Below are 20907 nucleotides of genomic sequence, written 5' to 3' on the forward strand. Positions count from 1 at the left end.
TATCTTTGATAAAGATCCACACATGTTTTTATATATTTGCTTAAACAAAGTTTTTTATATAAAATGTACTGCATTTCTGTATCTATTATAACAAAACAATGTTATAATGGTTTGTATATTGATATTAAAAAGTACAAGTCCGGCTAGCTCAGTTGGTAGAGCAGTGGACTACTAACCCGTAGATCGCGGGTTCGATGCCCGGCCACATAACTTGTGAAGATTGGTCATAAATTCCTTTCTACGGCCAATCTTCCCCTACCTCAGAGTCAAGTAGGACAGTTGTTAGTTACTGGCATAAGTAAGCGCACTTACCGTAATTACTCTATGTTTTCGGCACTCTAAGTTTTCGGACACCCCCTTTTTTAGCAAAAATAATTATTTTTCGTGACTCTTTATTTTCGGACACACGAGTTTTCGTCCATTATTTATGTCTCAAAATTTTGTGAATATTTTTCTTATTGAAGTTTTCGGACACGAATTTTCTTTATTATTTTTAAGTGTCCAAAAACATAGAGTAATTACGGTATTACTGGTAAGCCGTGCTATGATTGAAATATTTTGAGTGCAAACAATCCAACTAAGTAAACAAAAGACATCTTAACAGATGAAGATATCACTTCACAGGGGTTTCACTGGCTCAAAAAAAGTTGTCGCTACTTTTTCGCGGCGTGAAAACTGTCGGTTTTTCCAACCTTATTAATAAGAACAATCATTTAAAGAAACCTTTCTACATTCATGTCATTGACTATATTATCACTTTAAAAAGTATGTTATTACATAAAAAAAACAATAAGTACCTTCATACGTCATACCTTCATAAGTCTTAATAAGCTTTATTTGTATATAAATAACATTTTTTTCAACTTGATTAACAACACAGATAACCAAAATAATAAAGTTAACATTAATGTATTAAGCAGTATGCTGCATAAATGTTTCAAAATTTATTATATAAACATAGAATCACACCAATCATTTGAAAGGGAAAAACTTAAAGAAATATAAAACATCAGAAAATAAAGCATCTCACTTCAAATTGTTAAACAGTTATATTTGGTCGTTAAGACATGATATACATCAGCTTCTGTTGTTAAAACGTTTTCTGTTAGTGGTGGATGATTTCCAGGTTCAATAAAATGAATGTTTTTCACGCCTATTTCCTGACAGAAAGGCCCAGATAATTGCCACCATCCATTCTAGTTGCCTGAAATAACTGTAAAACATTTTTTTTACAAACTATCAACAACAAATAAACACAAATGTCCACATCTTAAAATGTCCAAATTTTAACATATCCAAAATATAGTACATCGAGTGATAATATATTTTTTATTTCAGAAGTCGTTGGCATCTGAATCAAATTATATCCTTCCCAGAACAGTATAATAATGAAACTATTAAACAGAAAGTTTTTATTTGTTTTTGTGGAGAAATTAAATGCTTTTCGCCTTTTGCCTGCCCCATTCCAGGTTTTGATTAAAGAAATAGCGGCCCTAATAATCATTATAATTAATTGATCGTTGTGACAGTTTGTCACCGTGTTACTTAATTTATTGCTCAAAATCGTAAAGGAGCCGATTATCCGATAATAACCCCCATAAAACTTGACAATAGCAGTAAAAACACAATTTGTAACACTTACACGCTTCAGTGCACTCTGCACTGTAGGTCCCTTACATCGTCGTAAATCAATATTTACAACTGACAGACGCTGGCCGCGAATACTAGGTCGCGTGCTTTCGCAGTACATTTTTGGATAGGATTTTACCTTTTTTTTTTTTTTCGCCACTTTTAAAAAATTGGAGCCACTTTTAAAAATGTAGCGCCATTGGCGCCAATGGCGATCGACAGCGAAACCCCTGACTTCAGAACATCAAATAAGTTGTGACACCAAATTGAACACACACAAAACATAAAAAAAATTCACAATGACTGTCTGAAAAAAATCCCAATTTAAGGTCCCCACCCCCCCAAAAAAAATTATTTTTTATTTTTTTGTAAATTAAATGCAACATTTTGTTAGTTTCCCTGTGCATCTCTATGGCTTGAACCTAAGTTTAAGTAATACTGACAATTTGACAACACTTAATTATCAATTTTAAAGTATTGTTAGCAACAAATAAATACACACATTTCCCAATCTGAATACTTTATGATGTGAATTTTCCCAATTTCAGTTTTTTTGTGCTAATTTTTCCTAATTGGGCTGGTACCGGCACTTTTCCAAATTGGGTAAAAAAATTGCTGCTCAACCTGATTTACAACTGCCTGTGATTATCTCTATCATAAATTCACATGGCCTAACCACCAATAAACTTGAAAGAATCTTAATTGTATGATAATATTATTATACACCTAAGGCAATGTTAGTGGTAGGAAACTACCGGGGTAGTTTTCTGTCAACTATTCCTGTGTAAACATGTGTCAACTACATTTTGCAACTTTGTATCACTGGTTAAATGGAAGTTGATAAGTGTTTTGTTTATATTGTCATACATCTTTAATTCTTCATCACACAGTTTTTAAAATATATATTTCGGCTTTAATTTAGCATTTTAATGACGTAAATTTATTTAAATCAGTGACTTGGGGAAAAACAACATTGTGTGCGTATTTGAAGCTGAAGTTAAAGGTGGTAATCTCTTATTAAATGTTTGAGCCTTGTTGTGAGAAAACTGGGCTCAACGCATGTGCAGTCAGCACAGGATATATCAGGGACTTCCTTGAAACTAAAAATACCATAAAAGCGGAAAGTGTCGTCCCTGATTAGCCTGTGCGGACTGCACAGGCTAATCTGGGATGACACTTTACGCACATGCATTAAACCCAGTTTTCTCAGAACGCGGCTCATTTAATGATTTTGCAAGGATAGAGGTTTGTTTGACTAACAATGCAGGTTTTCAAAGTACACTTTAACTCCAAAATAAAACAGTCAGTGGGGTCCAAGCTGCTAATCTGTGTTGAAAACAGAACCGTGCTATAAGATTGACGCACATAATACAGGGTGAAGTTATTGAAATACATTTGCAAAAAACCTTTAGTGCATACAACACAGTTTTTCTTGCAGTTTGTGTCAATATCTTAAGGTATAAGAATAAATCCTTGAATATGTCTGAAATCGTTGACAAAATTTCACGTAGCGTGAAGCATAACCGTGTACATGTACGTACAATGAATGCAGTGTATGGCTAATTTTTGAACAAGAACACTTATTAAATAAAATAATCTGATGTATTTCACATTGCTATAAGCAGCATTAAAGTCTGTCTTTTATGCACTAGTTGAAATTCTAAAGAAAAATAATATATAAAAAAAATTGAAATAAAGCACCACTTACTGTCGTGTATACATCCATTAAATTTCAAAGGGGGAACCCCACAAAGTCACGTGATCCTGCATACTGGATAATGCAATTTATGTTGACATGTTATGTGTACATAGTTATGTTCTCATATTTTTGCCATTAAATGTACATGAAACCCTTCCATATTTATTTCTGCGTACATGTATATACCCTAATTTCTGTGAATATGTAGATATCAAATAATCCAAGATAATCAGGAAATCAATTTAAAATATTATTCTGACTGATCTTGATGATAAATGAGTTAAAGAAATTCAGAAGCACAAATGTACATTATTTGTATGCCCCCCTTTGAAGAAGAGGGTCTGGATATATTCTTTTGCTGGATGTCTGTTGGTTGGTCTGCATGTCTGTCTGTTGGTAGACCAGAATTGACCGATTGGCTAGATACATGTACTTCACATGTGCATTGGCCTCTGACAGTAGATGACTCCTATTGAAATTGGGGTCACTAGGTCAAAGGTGAAGGTCACTGTCACAATAAGTGTATAAAAAGTTTCCAATCACTAACTGGTCAACAAATTGAACATGTCTGATAATCATTTTGCAGTATGTATGCGCATGGTAACTGTTATAGTAAACCAATCAACAAATTAATTTAAAATTAGAATTTAACTTGTACTATTTTTTTTAATGGGGAAAATTAAAAAAAAAATCTGTGAAGGATAAAATATTCAACATGCGTAACAAACGATTTAACAATAGGAACTAATATCTAATTTTTTTATAAATTATAATATATGTAAAGTCTACTGCATAATATATAATTTTTAGCTCGGCTGTTTCGGAGAAAACCCGAGGTATTGTCATAGCCAGCTCGTCGTGTCGCGTATTTCCGCTGTCCTCCGTGCTAAAACCTTAACATTGGCTCTAAAATCAAAGTGCTTCCACCTACAACTTTGAAACTTCATAATAATGTAGATGCACCTTGATGAGTTCTACACGCCACACCGAATTTTGGTTCACTAGGTCAATAAAATTAAATAAATCGTACAAACACGTCACTGTTTATTTAAATGTTTCTGGTACTAAACATGTTTCGGCCGTAGCCTTCATCAGTAGTACATTAATATTAACAAATACAAAGGAAGTGACGTCAACGTCATACAATAACGTAACGTTGTTTGGCGGAAAAATATATAGTTCATAATATTACATAATACATAATACAGAGAATGATCATTGCTGATACAACAGTCTATTAGTAATAATATAATTTATAAAATTTATAATTTTTGGTTCACTAGGTCAAAGGTCGAGGTCACTGTGACCTCTAAAAAAATAATCTGACAAGCTTTCATTTATTATGCCCCCCTTCGAAGAAGAGGGGGTATATTGCTTTGCTCATGTCGGTCTGTCACTATGTCGGTCTGTCGGTCGGTAAGTCCGTCCACCAGGTGGTTGTCAGACGATAACTCAAGAACGCTTGGGCCTAGGATCATGAAACTTGATAGGTAGATTGATCATGACTCCCAGATGACCCCTATTGATTTTCAGGTCACTAGGTCAAAGGTCAAGGTAACGGTGACCCGAAATAGTAAAATGGTTTCCGGATGATATCTCAAGAACGCTTAGGCCAAGGATCATGAAATTTGATAGGTAGATTGATCATGACTCCCAGATGACCCCTATTGATTTTGAGGTCACTAGGTCATAGTTCAAGGTCACAGTGACCCGAAATAGTAAAATGGTTTCCGGATGATAACTCAAGAACGCTTAGGCCTAGGATCATGAAACTTGATAGGTAGATTGATCATGACTCCCAGATGACCCCTATTGATTTTCAGGTCACTAGGTCAAAGGTCAAGGTCACGATGACCCGAAATAGTAAAATGGTTTCCGGATGATAACTGAAGAACGCTTATTCCTAGGATCATGAAACTTGATAGGTAGAATGATTATGACTCGCAGATGACCCCTATTGATTTTCAGGTCACGAGGTCAAAGGTCAAGGTCATGGTGACCCGAAATAGTAAAATGTTGTCCGGAAGATAACTCAAGAATGCTTATGGCTAGGATCATGAAACTTCATAGGTACATCGATCATGACTGGCAGATGACCCTATTGATTTTCAGTTCACTAGGTCAAAGGTCAAGGTCTAAGTGACAAAAAACATATTCACACAATGGCTCTCACTACAACGGAGAGCCCATATGGGGGGCATGCATGTTTTACAAACAGCCCTTGTTTAAAACTGCATCCGCAGCCGAGCGTTTGCACCCGCTATGCGTTGCATTTGTTTTAAAGTTATCATATATGTACAATGTACTGCATATAATAAATGATAATACAGTGACAGTCTACAGTTTTTATACATATTATAGACAATACATCTAAACTGAGTTATGCCAATAAAAATGACATAAAATCCTAAGCTTATGTAACAAAAGGTGTAAAACTTATGCCTTTATCATAGGGACGTAAGTACATTGTTTTCTGTTTCCAGAGGTCCTTGGTGCTCTAGTTAGCGTTTTTTTCATCTGGTCAGTCACGGGTGTCCTGGTATACGTGGCAGTGGAGCGTATTGTGCACAAACACTATATGGACGTGAAAGCTAACGAGATGTTGATAACTGCTGTCCTGGGCCTCATCTTCAATGTCGTGTAAGTATGCAGTGGTTGTTTAAGTGTATTGTAAGTGTAGTGGTTGTTTAAGTGACATGTAAGTGCAGTGTTTTTTTTATAGCTCACCTGATTGCTCAGGTGAGCTTTTATGACCAGTCTTTGTCCGTCGTCCATCCGTCCACATTTGTTCGTAAACACTCTAGAGGCCACATTAATTGTCCGATCTTCATGAAACTTGGTCAGAAGATTTATCCAAATGATATCTCGATTGAGTTTGAAACTGGGTCATGCTGGGTCAAAAACTAGGTCACTAGGTCAAAAAAAGAAAAACCTTGTAAACACTGTAGAAGTCACATTTCATGCCCAATCTTCATGTAACTTTGTCAAAATGTTTGCCTTAATGATATGTTGGTTGAGTTCAAAAGTGGTTCCGGTCCATTGAAAAACATGGCCGCCAGTGGGCGGGGCAGTTTTCCTTATTTGAAAAACCTTGTAAACACTCTAGAAGTCACAATTTTTGCCCAATCATCATGAAAGTTGGTCAAAACATTGGTTTTATTGATATCTCGGACGAGTTCAAAATGGTCCAGATTGATGCAAAAACATGGCTGCCAGTGGGCAGGGCATTTTTCTCTATATGTATATAGTGAAAACATGTGAACACTGTAGAAGTCACATTTTTGGCCCAATTTTCATGAAATTTTGTCAAAATGTTTGCCTTAATGATATGTTGGCTGAGTTCAAAAGTCTTTTTGGTCCGTTGAAAAACATGGCCGCCAGTGGGCGGGGCAGTTTTCCTTATTTGGCTATAGATAAACCTTGTAAACACTCTAGGAGTCACAATTTTTGCCCAATCATCATGAAAGTTGGTCAAAACATTGGTTTTATTGATATCTCGGACGAGATTGAAAATGGTCCAGATCAGTGAAAAAACATGGGCGCCAGTGGGCAGGGCATTTTTCTCTATATGTATATTGTGAAAACATGTGAATACTCTAGAAGTCACATTTTTGGCCCAATTTTCATGAAATTTGGTCAGAACATTAATTTTGTTTCCATGATACAAGAGTTGAGTTTGAAAATGGTTTATGTCAGTTGAATAACATGGCTGCCGGGGGGGGGGGGAAGTTTCCTTATAAAAGCTTTAAAAAAAAGCTTGTGAACACTCTAGAAGTCACATTATTTGCCCAATCATCATGAAACTTGGTGAAAAGATTGGTTTTATATATATCTCAGATGAGTTCGCAAATGGTCCCGATCGGTCAAAAACATGGCCACCAGGGGGGTGTGGGACAGTTTTCCTTATGTGACTAGAGAGAACCCTTGTGATAGAACACTATAGAAGTCACATTTTTTGCCTAATCATCGTGAAACTTAGTCAATACATTGATTTCTCAGACAATTTGAAAAATGGCTCAGATCGGTGAAACACACTTTTTAGCTCACATGATTGCTCAATTGAGGTTTTAGGATTGGTCTTTGCCCGCTGTCCGTCCGTCCACATTTGGTTTGTTAACACTTTAGCATTCACATTTCTCAAGCATTCTTTATCAAAGTTGCTGAAAGATCTCAGTCAAGTTTGATAATGAGCACAATCACATAATAAATGCCATAATTATTGCCCTTAGATTGTCCAAATTTTCATTATAATATTATACAAAATCCTTGTAAACATTCTAGTGGTCACAATTTTGTTTCAGATTTTATGAATTGTGGTCATAGTTATTTTTGTTAGCAAAGTTCGATGTTTGGTTAGGGGGTCAACTCAAAATAAAGGTAACCAGGTCAAATCTTACAAAAATAAAAACACTCCATGCGCCAGATTTTTTGTTCAATTATTAAATGATGAAACTTGACCAGGATGTTTGTCTGGACAATATCTAGGTAAGTTTGACATTTGGTAAAGGTTGAATGAACTGACTCCTCTTAGGTGAGCGATCTAGGGCCACCTTGGCCCTCTTGTTATGTGGTTTCATTTGGGGACCCACATATGAACACTTTATTATTTTTCAGATTTATGGTTATCAATAAATAAATATGTATTTTGAGCATTTCCTTATTCAGGATGGATTGTTAGTACTTTGTTTGTTTAAACATAACTCATAATCTTTTTTTAATAAAGATTTTTTTTATTAAATTCATTTTTGCCACACTGTTAACAATTTAGTCCTTTTATTGCAGGATGGGCGTGGTTTTACACTCGGAGATTTGCTGCAAAAGCAGGGGTGGTCACTCCGGTTTCGGTCATGGTCATTCACACGGCGGATCTCACAGCCACCACTCTCATGGTCACGCACATTCTGAGTAAGGCAATAATATAGCTGTGTGTCATGATGTAATATATCTGGGCGAAGTTGCTCAAAACTTGAACTGAGAGGAAGGTGCCAAAGTCATCAAGCTTTTATTGTAAATGAGAGAAAGAGCAACACAATTTGAAATAGTAAATAAGAGCAACAAAATTTGAATTGTAAATGAAAGCAACACAATTTAAATTCTAAATAAGAGTAAAGAAATCAAGCGTTAATTTTTTTTTGCAGAAATTCATTATTTCAGAAAAAATTGGGATCACACATTATATAAGCCCTTAAATTATGAGCAAAAATTATGGCCCCATTCCCAATCTGCAAATGTTTTGTTTTTTTCCAAAAGACAGCCTCAAATTTGTAATAAATTTTAAAAATATATTTGTTTCATTCAGTTCATATCCATATTAATTGAACCATATACAATATAATTTTAAAGACACTTGTATTCTCACTTTTAAAGTGTTTTTAAGCCAACAAAATAACAACAAAATTTTCCAATTTTATTAAAAACAGCTCAATGTTTCCCAATCCAAATGCCCAAGCCCCATGATTAAATTTAAAAATGACAACATCGGCTTGTGTCGTTTAAATAAAGAAAAAAGAATCCGATTTTACTTCAAGGTTTCTATTTTTAGAAACTCTAGTACAGGCTTTCTCTAATTGGTATTTCTATTTTTAGAATCTCGAGTACGGGTTATCTCCCATTGGCAGAAGAAAGTGACCCATGTCTTGGTTCCCAGGATGAGGAAATTGCCATAGAAACAGAACCAGAACCAAAGAAGTCTCATCCCAAGAATATTAACGTTAGAGCAGCGTTTATTCACGTGATAGGGGACATAATCCAGAGTCTGGGAGTGTTGCTGGCGGCCATTATAATAAAACTGAAGGTATGAGAGTTGTGTAAATCAAATCAGGCTGTCTACAAGTCTGCAATGCATGTATGGTACTTATTAGTCCCCTACAGGTGAAACCGGAGAGGGACTTATGGTTTGCTCTCTGTGTGTCTTGTCAGTCTTGCACGCTTTTCTGGATCCTGCGATAGCTTAAAAATTTCTTAATATTTTTTAATGAAACTTGAAACATGGACAGATGGCAATATGGAGATTATGCACATCATTTCATTTTGTTCCTCAGTCAAGAATTTTATTTGCCATGGTAACAAATAGACTAGAAATATTGTTGAAAATGGTGGATCCTGCGATAACTTTAGAAGTTCTTTCTAACAAAATGCTTCTTTAATTTCAGCCTGAAGACCAATACAAGTTGGCTGACCCAATATGTACGTTCTTGTTTTCAATACTGGTGCTACTTACAACCGTAAATGTTCTTCGAGATACAGTCAGGATCATCATGGAAGGTACATATTGCCATTTATAAGTGAAAGATCTAGGCTGAACTATCAAGCTTTACCATGTATTACACTGAGTGGTTTATCCTGGACGGTACCAGACTTCAACCCAGTTAGCCATCTGGACTGAGTGGTTTATCCTGGACGGTACCAGGCTTCAACCCAGTTAGCCATCTGGACTGAGTGGTTTATCCGGGATGGTACCAGGCTTCCACCCAGTTGGCCATTTGGACTGAGTGGTTTATCCTGGACGGTACCAGGCTTCCACACAGTTAGCCATCTGGAATGAGTGGTTTATCTGGGCAAATCAGCATTTTTTGTCTGCTACCATGTATTTCCATAGCATTTAGCCCCTTTTTCATTTTAATCAATTTCTATTGTTGTTCTTAATTGGGGCCTTTTGTTGACCTTAGCTTTGATACTAATTATGTACAAATTGAAAAGTTAAGCTGCCTGTGCAATAAGCACCTCTTCTCCTTGTATCTATTAATTGTATTGCCCTTACATTTTTTCTGCAGATTTAATTTATCCCACCAACTTTTCTTTTCATGTATATCATATTAATGGATCATATTCACATTAAATAACAGACTCCTGGTAGTTGTGTATAAATGTAGTTTGTATGATAATGACATCTAAAATGCTTTTTAGAAACAAATTGAAACATGTCATTGACTAAAAAGTTTTTTGTTTCGATAACTAGTGTATTTAATCATTTTGTGTTCATAAACTGTATAATATTTTACCAAAACAAATAAAAATAATATGTTATCAATTGCTTGAATTAAAAAGCTTACAGAAATCATGGAAAATATCTATTGTTTATTTCATTGTTGAAAATACAGTATTTTCTAGGTTTATGGGCGGCCATCTTGGATTTAGACCTAACAATATATATTTGGCAGTTAAAATATTTTGTGGGAGCAAAACTAATCTGTTACCTTTGACAATTTAAACCATTATATTCATATTTAAATAAAAACTTCCAATCATGGTTTGCTAGCCCCCATTCCTGAAATACACTTATGGGTTAACTGGGGCCTGTATTTGACAATGTATTAATTTATTTCAATTAGTGGACAACTTATGAGAAAAGATGAAGGGCATGTACATGTAAGCTTACCAGTCTAGATTCAATAGATATATTTACTATATTTTTTAAAGAGCTTGAAAAAGCATCTATTAGCCTTAATTATCAGCTTTTGACAGCCTAGCCATGATATGCTATTGCAAATGAAAACTTACTTGTTAACAGATTACTAAGGGAAGTATATCTACACATGCAGACTGGTTTGGTTTTTTAACACATTTAAAAAAAACTTTTTTCAAGTTTAAAAGAAATCAGTGAAAAGGTGGCAGAAGTGGCTTTTAATTCGGATGAAACTTTGGAATGCACATTTTTATGTTATTGTCAATGTTGCATTATTTTGATCATTATTAGAAAAAACACAACTTATGTAGCAATTTCACCAGCAACATCATCATAACAGAATTAGTGATAATCATAATTTCCCGCCATTTGTTTCTTTACAGGTGTGCCTCGGGACACAAACTATTTCGATATCAAGACCAACCTGTACAAGATAAAAGATGTGAAAGCAGTCCATGGACTGACAGTGTGGTGCCTCACCTTAGAGAAAAATGCTCTTGCCGTGCATCTGTCTGTTGGTAAGTAGCTTATATTACACTAATTCTGATTCCCATAGGGTCTCATTATAAAACTGACATCTTTCAAGGCATTTTTTTTGCCTTTCGGACGTATAAATTTTTCCGAACCTGGTATCATTTTAAAGATGGATCTGTCCTCTTCAAATAACTTCAATAAAAAAAATACTGCTACGCAAATTCTAAGAAAGTAAATCGTTGTTGATTGGATCCACTGTAGGAAAGAGATTTTCGGAAGCCTTATTTCGACAAACACCCACCCCCCCCGCCCCCCAACCAAGTTCATCTTTCAAGTGAGCTAAGTACTCCAGACAAATACTGGATATAAGAAAGAACAACAAAAGACATGTCACACATTGTTAAATGGCTTTTATTCAAGAAAAAAAAAGGAACTATTTTGAAATAGGCACTACTTTCGAATGGACCACGGAGGGATACACAATGATTTAGTGTAATGTAACCAAAGTTCTGTAAAATCATTATTAGTGAGACATTATTTTTCATCGATTTCTTGTGTTTACGCATGGGTAATTTAATTATAACTTATAAAGATAGTCTTATTTTTTAATAAATACAGCTTTTCTAGCAACCTCTGTTGTAGACCGTCACACACTGAATCACCTCCTTGGAGACAAATGTGCAACACAATCAAAGCAAACAATTTAGCTGTAAGGCAGATTTGATAATGCTGGCGTAACAAAAAAAAAATCATTTAATTCGTTTTAGGCGCGAAAATTTCAACAAACATATTTTACTGTGATAAGTGCCTGGTTATGTTTCTTTCAAAATGTCAGTTTCATGATCAGTCTAGTATATCTTTTCTTCATTATCAAAGCATTTTGTGATTAAATTATTTTTTTTATTGCAGAAATCGCTTTGGCGGCTTTGAATATTTCAGATGTTATTTCATTACCCAATACCAATTAGCACATACACATGTATATAATTTAAATGTGTTGACATGTCATTTTCTACCATGTATTACGGGCAACCATTATAATGCACACCTGATTTTTTAATTCCAAATAATGGCTTTTATAATTTACATTGAGGATACATGTAGCTGAATGATTTTTTTTTGCAAATTAGCCGTCAGTGCTGTATCAATGTTAGAAGCGCACCAACTTGGAATTTGGCAGTTAAAAACATTGCCTAATACAAAGAAAAGTATGGTATTTTATATGGCTTTGGTGTAGTTCAATCAAAGCCGTGCGCTGTATTCACTAAGCAGAGTTTAAACGAACAAAACTACCGTAATTACTCTATGTTTTTGGACACTCTAAGTTTTCGGACACCCCTTTTATTAGCAAAAGTAATTATTTTTCATGACTCTTAATTTTCGGACACATGAGTTTTCTTCCATAATTAATGTCTCTAAGTTTTCGGACAGTATGTTTTACAGCATTATTTTACAAAATTTACTATTACCGGTAGTCGCTGATACAATTGACCCTTTTTTCGGACACTTCAATTTTCGACTCTAAGTTTTCGTACACCTGTATTTTGTGAATATTTTTCATATCTAAGTTTTCGGACAGGAAAAACAATAATTATTTTTAAGTGTCCGAAAACTTTGAGTAATTATGGTAACCTATAATATTTCCAGACCCAGCCAGTGACCACCAGCGTGTTCTCTCCGAGGCCACAGATATGCTGCACAAACGCTACAGCTTCCTCCACACAACCATCCAAGTGGAGGACCACAACCCCAAACTGGTGGCAAAATGCAAGGACTGCACTGAGCTGAAAAAGTAGTTCCAGAAAAAGTAGTTATGAGAAAAAGTTGTTCCCAGAATAAGAATTTACAGAGAAAAATGTATCAAAAAGATTGTTCAATGTTGTTTGGTCATTGCCCAAGGCTGAAAAAGTAGGTCCAGAAAAATCAGTTCTGAAAATTAGTTGCTTCAGGAATAAGAATTTTCAGAGAAAATAGTTTCAAAAAGATTGTTCCAGTTAGTTTATGGGAGTGTTAAAATGGAATATTCTTGAGAAGACGAATTTAAATAAACATCCTATTGGAGGACAACAATCCCAAGATTGCCCTGGGCTGAAAAAGAAGTTTCAGAAAAAAGCAGGTCCGTAAAAATAGAAGTTCCTTGAGGTGTTCAAGTTGATAAAGACGAGGTGACGTCACGCCCACCTGCAGAGTTTAGACTCCACCCACTGGTCGGCAAATGGTATGGTGGAGGTATTCATGTAAGCACGTAAAGAAAAGCTGACATTATGTTTGTTTATATTCCCTACAATTATAAACATTACATTTTATTTACCTATATGTATGAGACGCAAAGCTTTTATAAACAATTATATTGTTGTTATTACTTGTTTTTATTGATAATTAACAAGGTATTGAATACATGCAGTGTATTTTGTGTTTACCACATAAATCCCTCTAATTGACACACCCCAGCAATCAATTTTTTTAGATGAAAAAAAAACACATCAGAAAACAAACGTGTTTCACAGTAAATTAAAGTGAATGTATGAAAACAAACAGTTATGAAAGCAAAAAACAAATACTAGTAGATAAATTCAATTGGCATGTGAAAAACATATAATAACTTAGTGGAACTTCTATTAGTCTTTATAGAAATAAACTTGTAAGTTGTTACACATTAACGAAAATCTTTATTTATATAATTGTTTTAATTAGATTTGTTGGGTCCAAATTTTACACTCTTTGTTTGAGCATATATATTTCCGGTGATAAATAAAAATAATCCCACACTTCCAAACTAACATTAATTACAAACTTCATTGTCCCCAAATTTGAAGCTCTAATTTGTAATTTTTAATGTTGAACATTCCCCTACTGTGTTTTCATATAAAATTTGAAGCACTTTGTATATTATTACTATGTGATTTGTTATTGTTTTATTTTGTCTTACTTAATTGCTTCATTAAATGATTTATATATTTCTTCACAGACCATTTTAAGTACGATGAGCATGCGTTCACAGTGGTACATATTTCAGTATCAGACTTTGATGTTGGGGTGGAGGGGTTGGTAAAATTTTGGGTTATTTAAAAAATATTTATTTTTTCCAAATGACTGCCGAAAATTTTAAATGAAGGTTTCCAACAAAAAATATGTTATGGCTTCATCTCAAAAGCTACCAGGGCAACAGATAAGGATCGTTTTATCGCTTTTACGATTTGTATTTTACAGAAAACGAATTTAAATAAAAAATTGATCGTACAATAAATGATTAAGAAATGAAAAAAAAAAACGAATTGCATTCGATTCTTTGTCGTTTTATTTTACCAATTATCTTACTGTGTTTGATTTGAATTAGTATATTGTAACTTTTAGTGCGGTCGTAATATTAGTGACAAGTTTATATGAACCAGTGTCCGACAAATTTCTTATTTTTCAGGTAGCCCACTGGGCTACCAATAAAAATATTTGGTAGCCCATAAAATTTTCCTACAAAATGATAAAAGGCAGGTTTTCATCTTTATTTTATTTCTTCATTTACATATACATAATATGTATACATACATATACATAATACAGCAAGTAGTCTGATGTACACAGTCAATATCGTAAATCAATGTTACAGTACAGGCACCGTGTACTTAAATGTAAATGTACCAAAGAAAATCATATACTGCATGTAGATATAACATGTATGTGCACATGTATGTGTACCTTAATTCGGACAGCACGTTAAATCGGAAACGTAAATATAGCGTTTAAATGATCAATACGATTGACTGAAATTGCCCTTTTTAACAACAAATACCGAGTTTCAAGAAATCAAGAGTATTAAATCATTTATTTACCTGTGTCCGACTTTAAGTACTGTCCGAATTTACGTATTGCATCCGTATGTTACGACACTTGTGCGCAGTCAGTATACAATACAATAATTGTTTCAATAATGAAGGAACTGATACAGCGTAACGGTAACGATACAGCGTGTTTACACTATATTTTATTAAGAGGAAATGTCAATGCCAAATAATTCGCGAGATAACCCGGTACTTTAGTTGAAATTCACAACGATACTTTTAATGGAAATTAAATGATCTCCATGTTGTACCCGCTACGAAATTTTTATTCACTAATAAATACACTAACGCCAATCTTCGCGCGCTTTTTATCTGGACAAAGAAATTCATTTATTAAATGTAGAATTTTGTAACCTAAAATAGCTGTACACAACGCGTGCAAACCGTGGCAGGTGATTTACGCATGTTGCAATACAACGGTCCTGATTTGGAGCTTATTTCATCATATCTTTAAATAGATCCATATGCCGAAATTCATTTGACACTTTAGAAAATTTCAAACATTTTTGTTTATGACTCTTATCGTCTATATTACCCACCCATAATTTGGTTTTAAAAATATAAATCGGGCATATATGGTATTATTGATTTACAGTCGATTAATCCAATTATTAATTGACAATGCAAACTAATTAGCAGGTGTTAACCGCGTTCACACCGTTGTTATTAATTTTCATTTTCGGTTTCGTTACCGTTTTGAAGAATCCGCTATTGTTTTGATTTATTTAATGTTTTGCGTCCTTGGATATTTAACGACATCAAAAACGTTGTCGGTATTACTCATTGTTGCGGTTAACAAAGAATTCCATACTGCGAAATGATGTCGCATCATGTGCGCCAACTATCCAACCGGCTCCCATTATATTATTAGCAGACGACAAATGTTGATTCTGATTGGATGATTAAAATACACTGTTACTGTTTACGACATTACCGCAAGTGATCGATGACTGATTAGATAATTGATTGCACTTTGTTATCGGATTATAAGCAATACACAGTGTACAAACACATGGTTAGCGAGTTTATTCTACATATGTCTGTCAATAAACCGGGCTACCGCTCTTATGGATTTATAGTAGCCCGGCGGGCGTCAGCTAGAAAATTTCAGTAGCCCGATGAAAAATTTCGGTAGCCCCCGGGCTCCGCGCAATGGATTTGTCGGACACTGTATGAACACCGGTTCAGAACGGTGTATACATAATAAAAAAAATTCTTCCGTTGAAAAAAGTACGCGAAAATGTTGACATCTTGTTCTAAACGCGGACGTGCTAAGAAAATGTCAGTAGCGGCGTGCACGCCTAATATGTTTCAATTTGTAACGCGAAACAAACCGTCGGGTAAAGACGTTGTACAGAGTGTTTTAAAGCTAAAAAGGTGTGCTCTGAGAATGAAACACAGGAATGTTAAAAAACAGAATTCACTATCATATATGGTTTGTCAATAGAAAATTAAATAAATTAATTCATATAAACAAGCAAACATTGAAAATATGAATACATAATGTAAATTTAGTAAATTTATTGCAATAAGAATTGCTTCAAATTGTCACAGCCTAAAATTAAAGAGCTCATCTCATCCAGAAATAAAAGGTAAGTTTTTAATCAACTGTAAAAAACTTTTTGACACATTGCTTTGCGGGAAAAACTAATTGCTTCAAAAAGCTAGCAGTGAAAACTAATTGACATGAAATCTTATCTGTTGCCCTGAGCTACTCAAAACAGTTCCACCAGGGATTAGGTGAGCAACAAAGGGTCTTAAGCCCTCTTGTCATATGTACTTTTTTTTACATTTTTCATTTTCTATAAGTTTTATGACATTTTATAGGCATACTACTTTCAAAATAAGATTTAGTCGATTTATTAAGGGGTGCTTACTTAAATTACTATTTTATCATTTATGGATAAGACAATTTTGCAATTTGCTGTACTGCATAATAATGTTTATTTTAACCATTACTTTGTCATCATTAATGATGTAAACATCATATTTGCATTTGCTGTACAGAATTTTAATGTTTATTATGCCCCCGGATCGAAAGATCGGGGGTATATTGTTTTTTTTGGCCTGTCTGTCATTCATTCATTGTGAGTGTCCCAAAACTTTAACCTTGGTTAAAGTTTTGCAATAACTTTTGCATGATTGAAGATAGCAACTTGATATTTGGCATGCATGTGTATCTCATGGAGGTGCACATTTTGAGTGGTGAAAGGTCAAGGTCATCCTTCAAGGTCAAAGGTCAAATATATGGCTTCAAAGCGGCGCAATAGGGGGCATTGTGTTTCTGACAAACACATCTCTTGTTTTTTAAATGTTCTTTATCATTATTAATTATATGCGAGTTATTTTTTCATTTGCATTATAATGTTTATTTTTTAAACAACTGTGTGATTTTTAATTATGATTAAGTCATTATTGCATTTGCTGTCCAAAATTATAATGTTTATTTTAATTGCCTACAAAACTTTTCAATTCGTACATGGAAGCTAATGGGCTTAAAGTTATCATTGAGAAAAGATAGAAGTTTTAAAAAGTACAGGAGACACAATGTTTCCCAACACCTTTAGTTCTTTTTGTAGACATGTATACTGTAGCTAACATAGTTTTCAATAGTTTTATTTCAATTCTATATACGAGTCGTGGTCTGAGAAAACTGGGCATGATGCATGTGCGTAAAGTGTCGTCCCAGATTAGCCTGTGCAGTCCGCACAGGCTAATCAGGGACGACACTTTCCGCTTTTATGACATTTTTCGTTTAAATGAAATCTCTTCTTAGCAAAAATCCAATTTAGGCGTTAAGTGTCGTCCCTGATTAGCCTGTGTGGACGACACTTTACGCACATGCATTATGCCCAGTTTTCTCAGAATGCGACTCGTATATTGATTTAAAAAGCAAATAAGTCATTATTTGGGCTGAAAAATTCAAAGTAGAAACAAATGGCCATACTATTAACAATCTTGCCTTGTTATTTGTTATGTACTTTGTACTTATTCAAGATTTTGTATGAATCTATTACTTACGAGCCTGTTCTGTGAAAACGGGGCTTAATGCATGTTTATAAGTGTCATCCAAATTAGCCTGTGCATTCTGCACATACTAATCAGGTACGACACTTTCCGCTTGAATGGAATATTTTGTTTGAAGGAAGTCTCCTATAAACTTATATCCAGTGTAAGTTTTGTCCCTGATTAGCCTATATGGACTGCACAGGCTAATCTGGGAGGGTACTGTATGTACATGCATTAAGCCAGGTTTTCTCTATGCCAGGCTCGTATAGTTTGTGGCTTTGTTTGGGGCTGCTACATAGCTCTAGTCAGTGATATATTTAGTTAGGAATTGATTGCATACCTGGTAATTATGTTATGCTTACAATTAATAAGCAGAATTTAATTTTATAATAAAAGAAATAATTATTGTCCTCTACTAGTGAAACCGGAGGGGGACTTATGGTTTGCGCTCTGTCTGTCAGTCTGTCTGTCACACTTTTCTGGATCCTGCAATAACTTTAAAAGCTCTTCATATTTGTTCATGAAACTTGAAACATGGATAGATGGCAATATGGAGATTATGCACATCATTTTATTTTGTTCCTACATCAATAATTCTGGTTGCTATGGCAACAAATAAAAAAATATAAAAAATACTGACAATGGTGAAGTTTCACCGGTAGGGGACCATATTGCTATGCAATCTCTTTTTTAGATCATGGTCCTTTCATAAGTACCCAGATTGTATTTGTTGTATCATAGTATATGTATACTTTACTTACTTATTGTTCCTTTTGTTTTAACTGACAAGAGAAAAATCTGTTAAATTAACAAATTACTGTGAAAATAATTTGTTTCAAAGATACACATAATTTGAAGTAGCAATTATGTTATATTAATTTGAATATACTGTTGCCAAAAACACAAGCACAACAAAACAATGTTTTTTTTTCTTATATAAATATATATGTGTTTATTGAAGTTTATTATATTTTTTTGAGTCTATAAAGAATATATAATATGTGATGGTAGATGATTCAGATTTCTTGATAATTTTGTTTATATTTCCCACTCTATAAGGGATTGAACTTAGGTTATAATCTTTTGGTTGAGGCACAACAAGTTTTCTCCCCTAGTCACAATTTGTGTATATGTTACATAAAAACGCAATGTTATTTATACAGAATAATTGGGATACGTATATTTTATTTTCGTTGTGTTGTGTTAAATAATACAGCAATGTTTTTTTTATAGTTTATTTAATTAAATGATTTATTATCTTGTGATTTTCTATTATATCTTATGCATGTTCCATGTTTTTGTAAGGAGTATTTGTCCTCTTAAAATCTAAACACATACTTACATTTGATTTATATTTTGCTTGCTTGAAGTATGATACTGTTCTTATCTTTAAACAAAGGAAACTTAATAATGGACTGAACTTTAAATGCATTAAATTTAAACAATTGAAACTAAAATAATGGGCCAACTTTTGTTTGCATCAAATTTAAACAATTGAAAAGTAAAGTAATTGATTATACTTTTCATATTTTTTTAAATAATAGATTTCACCTCAAAATCAACCTTGGACGGCTCAAATCCGGATTTCCGGAATAATCCGGAAAATTGACACCCCTCTAATCTAAGATACTGAAGTCATTTGTTAATTTATAAGAATATCTGTACATAGTGTTCAGCAATTGTGGTACAGATGGTTGCTTTATAGTTGGTTTAAATAGAAAAATGGAATCTCTTTCTGAAAGAGCTTTTAATTATTGGTTGTTATTGTTTATGCCACTTTTTTCTTCATAAAATGAATTGTTGTTTTTTGCTTACATGTTATACGCATTAATTTGTAAAATATTTATCTCAGATTTATTGGTGTTCAAAATAAAAGCAGATATATTTTTTAAAGATGAAACTATTTTAGATATATGTATGGCTTTTACTGAGTTGTTGAAAATGAACATTTTTTGGGAGCGAATTGAGAACGGGATCAGATTATTTGGGCCTTGTTCTGAGAAAACTGGTCGTAATGCATGTGCATAAAGTGTCATCCCAGATTAGCCTGTGCAGTCCGTACAGGCTAATCAGGGATGACACTTTCGGCCTAAACTTAATTTTCGGTAAGGAGGGACTTCTTTGAAACTAAAAATACCATAAAAGCGGAAAGTGTCGTCCATGATTAGCCTGTGCAGACTGCACAGGCTAATCTGGGACGACACTTTACAAACATGCATTAAGCCCAGTTTTCTCAGAACACGACTCAATTAATTATATAACGTTGGAGGCTTCTTCTGGGAACTATGCGTTAAAGGCATGTGCGTTAAGTGTCACAAATTACTGATGTCCACTTATATGGTTTTTTTTTTTAAAGGAATTCTCTTTGTGAAAATCCAGTTTAGGCGTAAAGTTTCGTCCCTGATTAGCCTGCGCGGGCCGAAAAGGCTTATAATCTGGCACGACACTTAACGCACATGCGTTTAGCCTAGTTTTCCCAAAACGCGACTCAATGCAATCTTTATGCCTGGAATGCGACATGAATTATTAAGGAGCCTTTGTGCAGATATACGGTAATATACTAATAAAACGTCCTTATAGATCTTGTTACTAAATGATATCTTATCACCAACGTCTCTAATTCATTATCGCTCAATAAAAAATGTTCTCATTTAGTGATACATTCTTGGCAATTCTTCGGACTTTTGCAAGCTAGGGAAGTGCAACCGCAGTACTTGTACACTCAGTACGAAGTTGTGTTCATAAAGACGTCTGAATTAGTTTAAATCGATTAACAGTTTTAGGAATAGGTTTGCAAATGGTTTTAATTGTCCATACACGTATAAAATATTCTAACGGTTGCATAACACGCCCGT

General features: G+C 34.2%; 1 protein-coding gene across 1 annotated transcript in view; it reads left to right on the forward strand.

The window, feature by feature from the left end:
- LOC127861056 (zinc transporter 2-like) overlaps nt 1–19960 on the forward strand; it is a 38764-nt gene extending 18804 nt beyond the window's left edge. Inside the window, exons 3-8 of the mRNA XM_052399418.1 lie at nt 5812–5968; nt 8111–8233; nt 8915–9122; nt 9481–9592; nt 11117–11251; nt 12855–19960. Of these exons, the coding sequence (XP_052255378.1) occupies nt 5812–5968; nt 8111–8233; nt 8915–9122; nt 9481–9592; nt 11117–11251; nt 12855–13003 (884 nt within the window). The 3' untranslated portion in view covers nt 13004–19960. The remainder of the gene's footprint in view (nt 1–5811; nt 5969–8110; nt 8234–8914; nt 9123–9480; nt 9593–11116; nt 11252–12854) is intronic.
- The last annotated feature ends 947 nt before the right edge of the window (nt 19961–20907 follow it).

This window comes from Dreissena polymorpha, chromosome 15 (assembly GCF_020536995.1).
Source record: "Dreissena polymorpha isolate Duluth1 chromosome 15, UMN_Dpol_1.0, whole genome shotgun sequence".
In the NCBI taxonomy this organism is placed as follows: Eukaryota; Metazoa; Mollusca; class Bivalvia; order Myida; family Dreissenidae; genus Dreissena; species Dreissena polymorpha.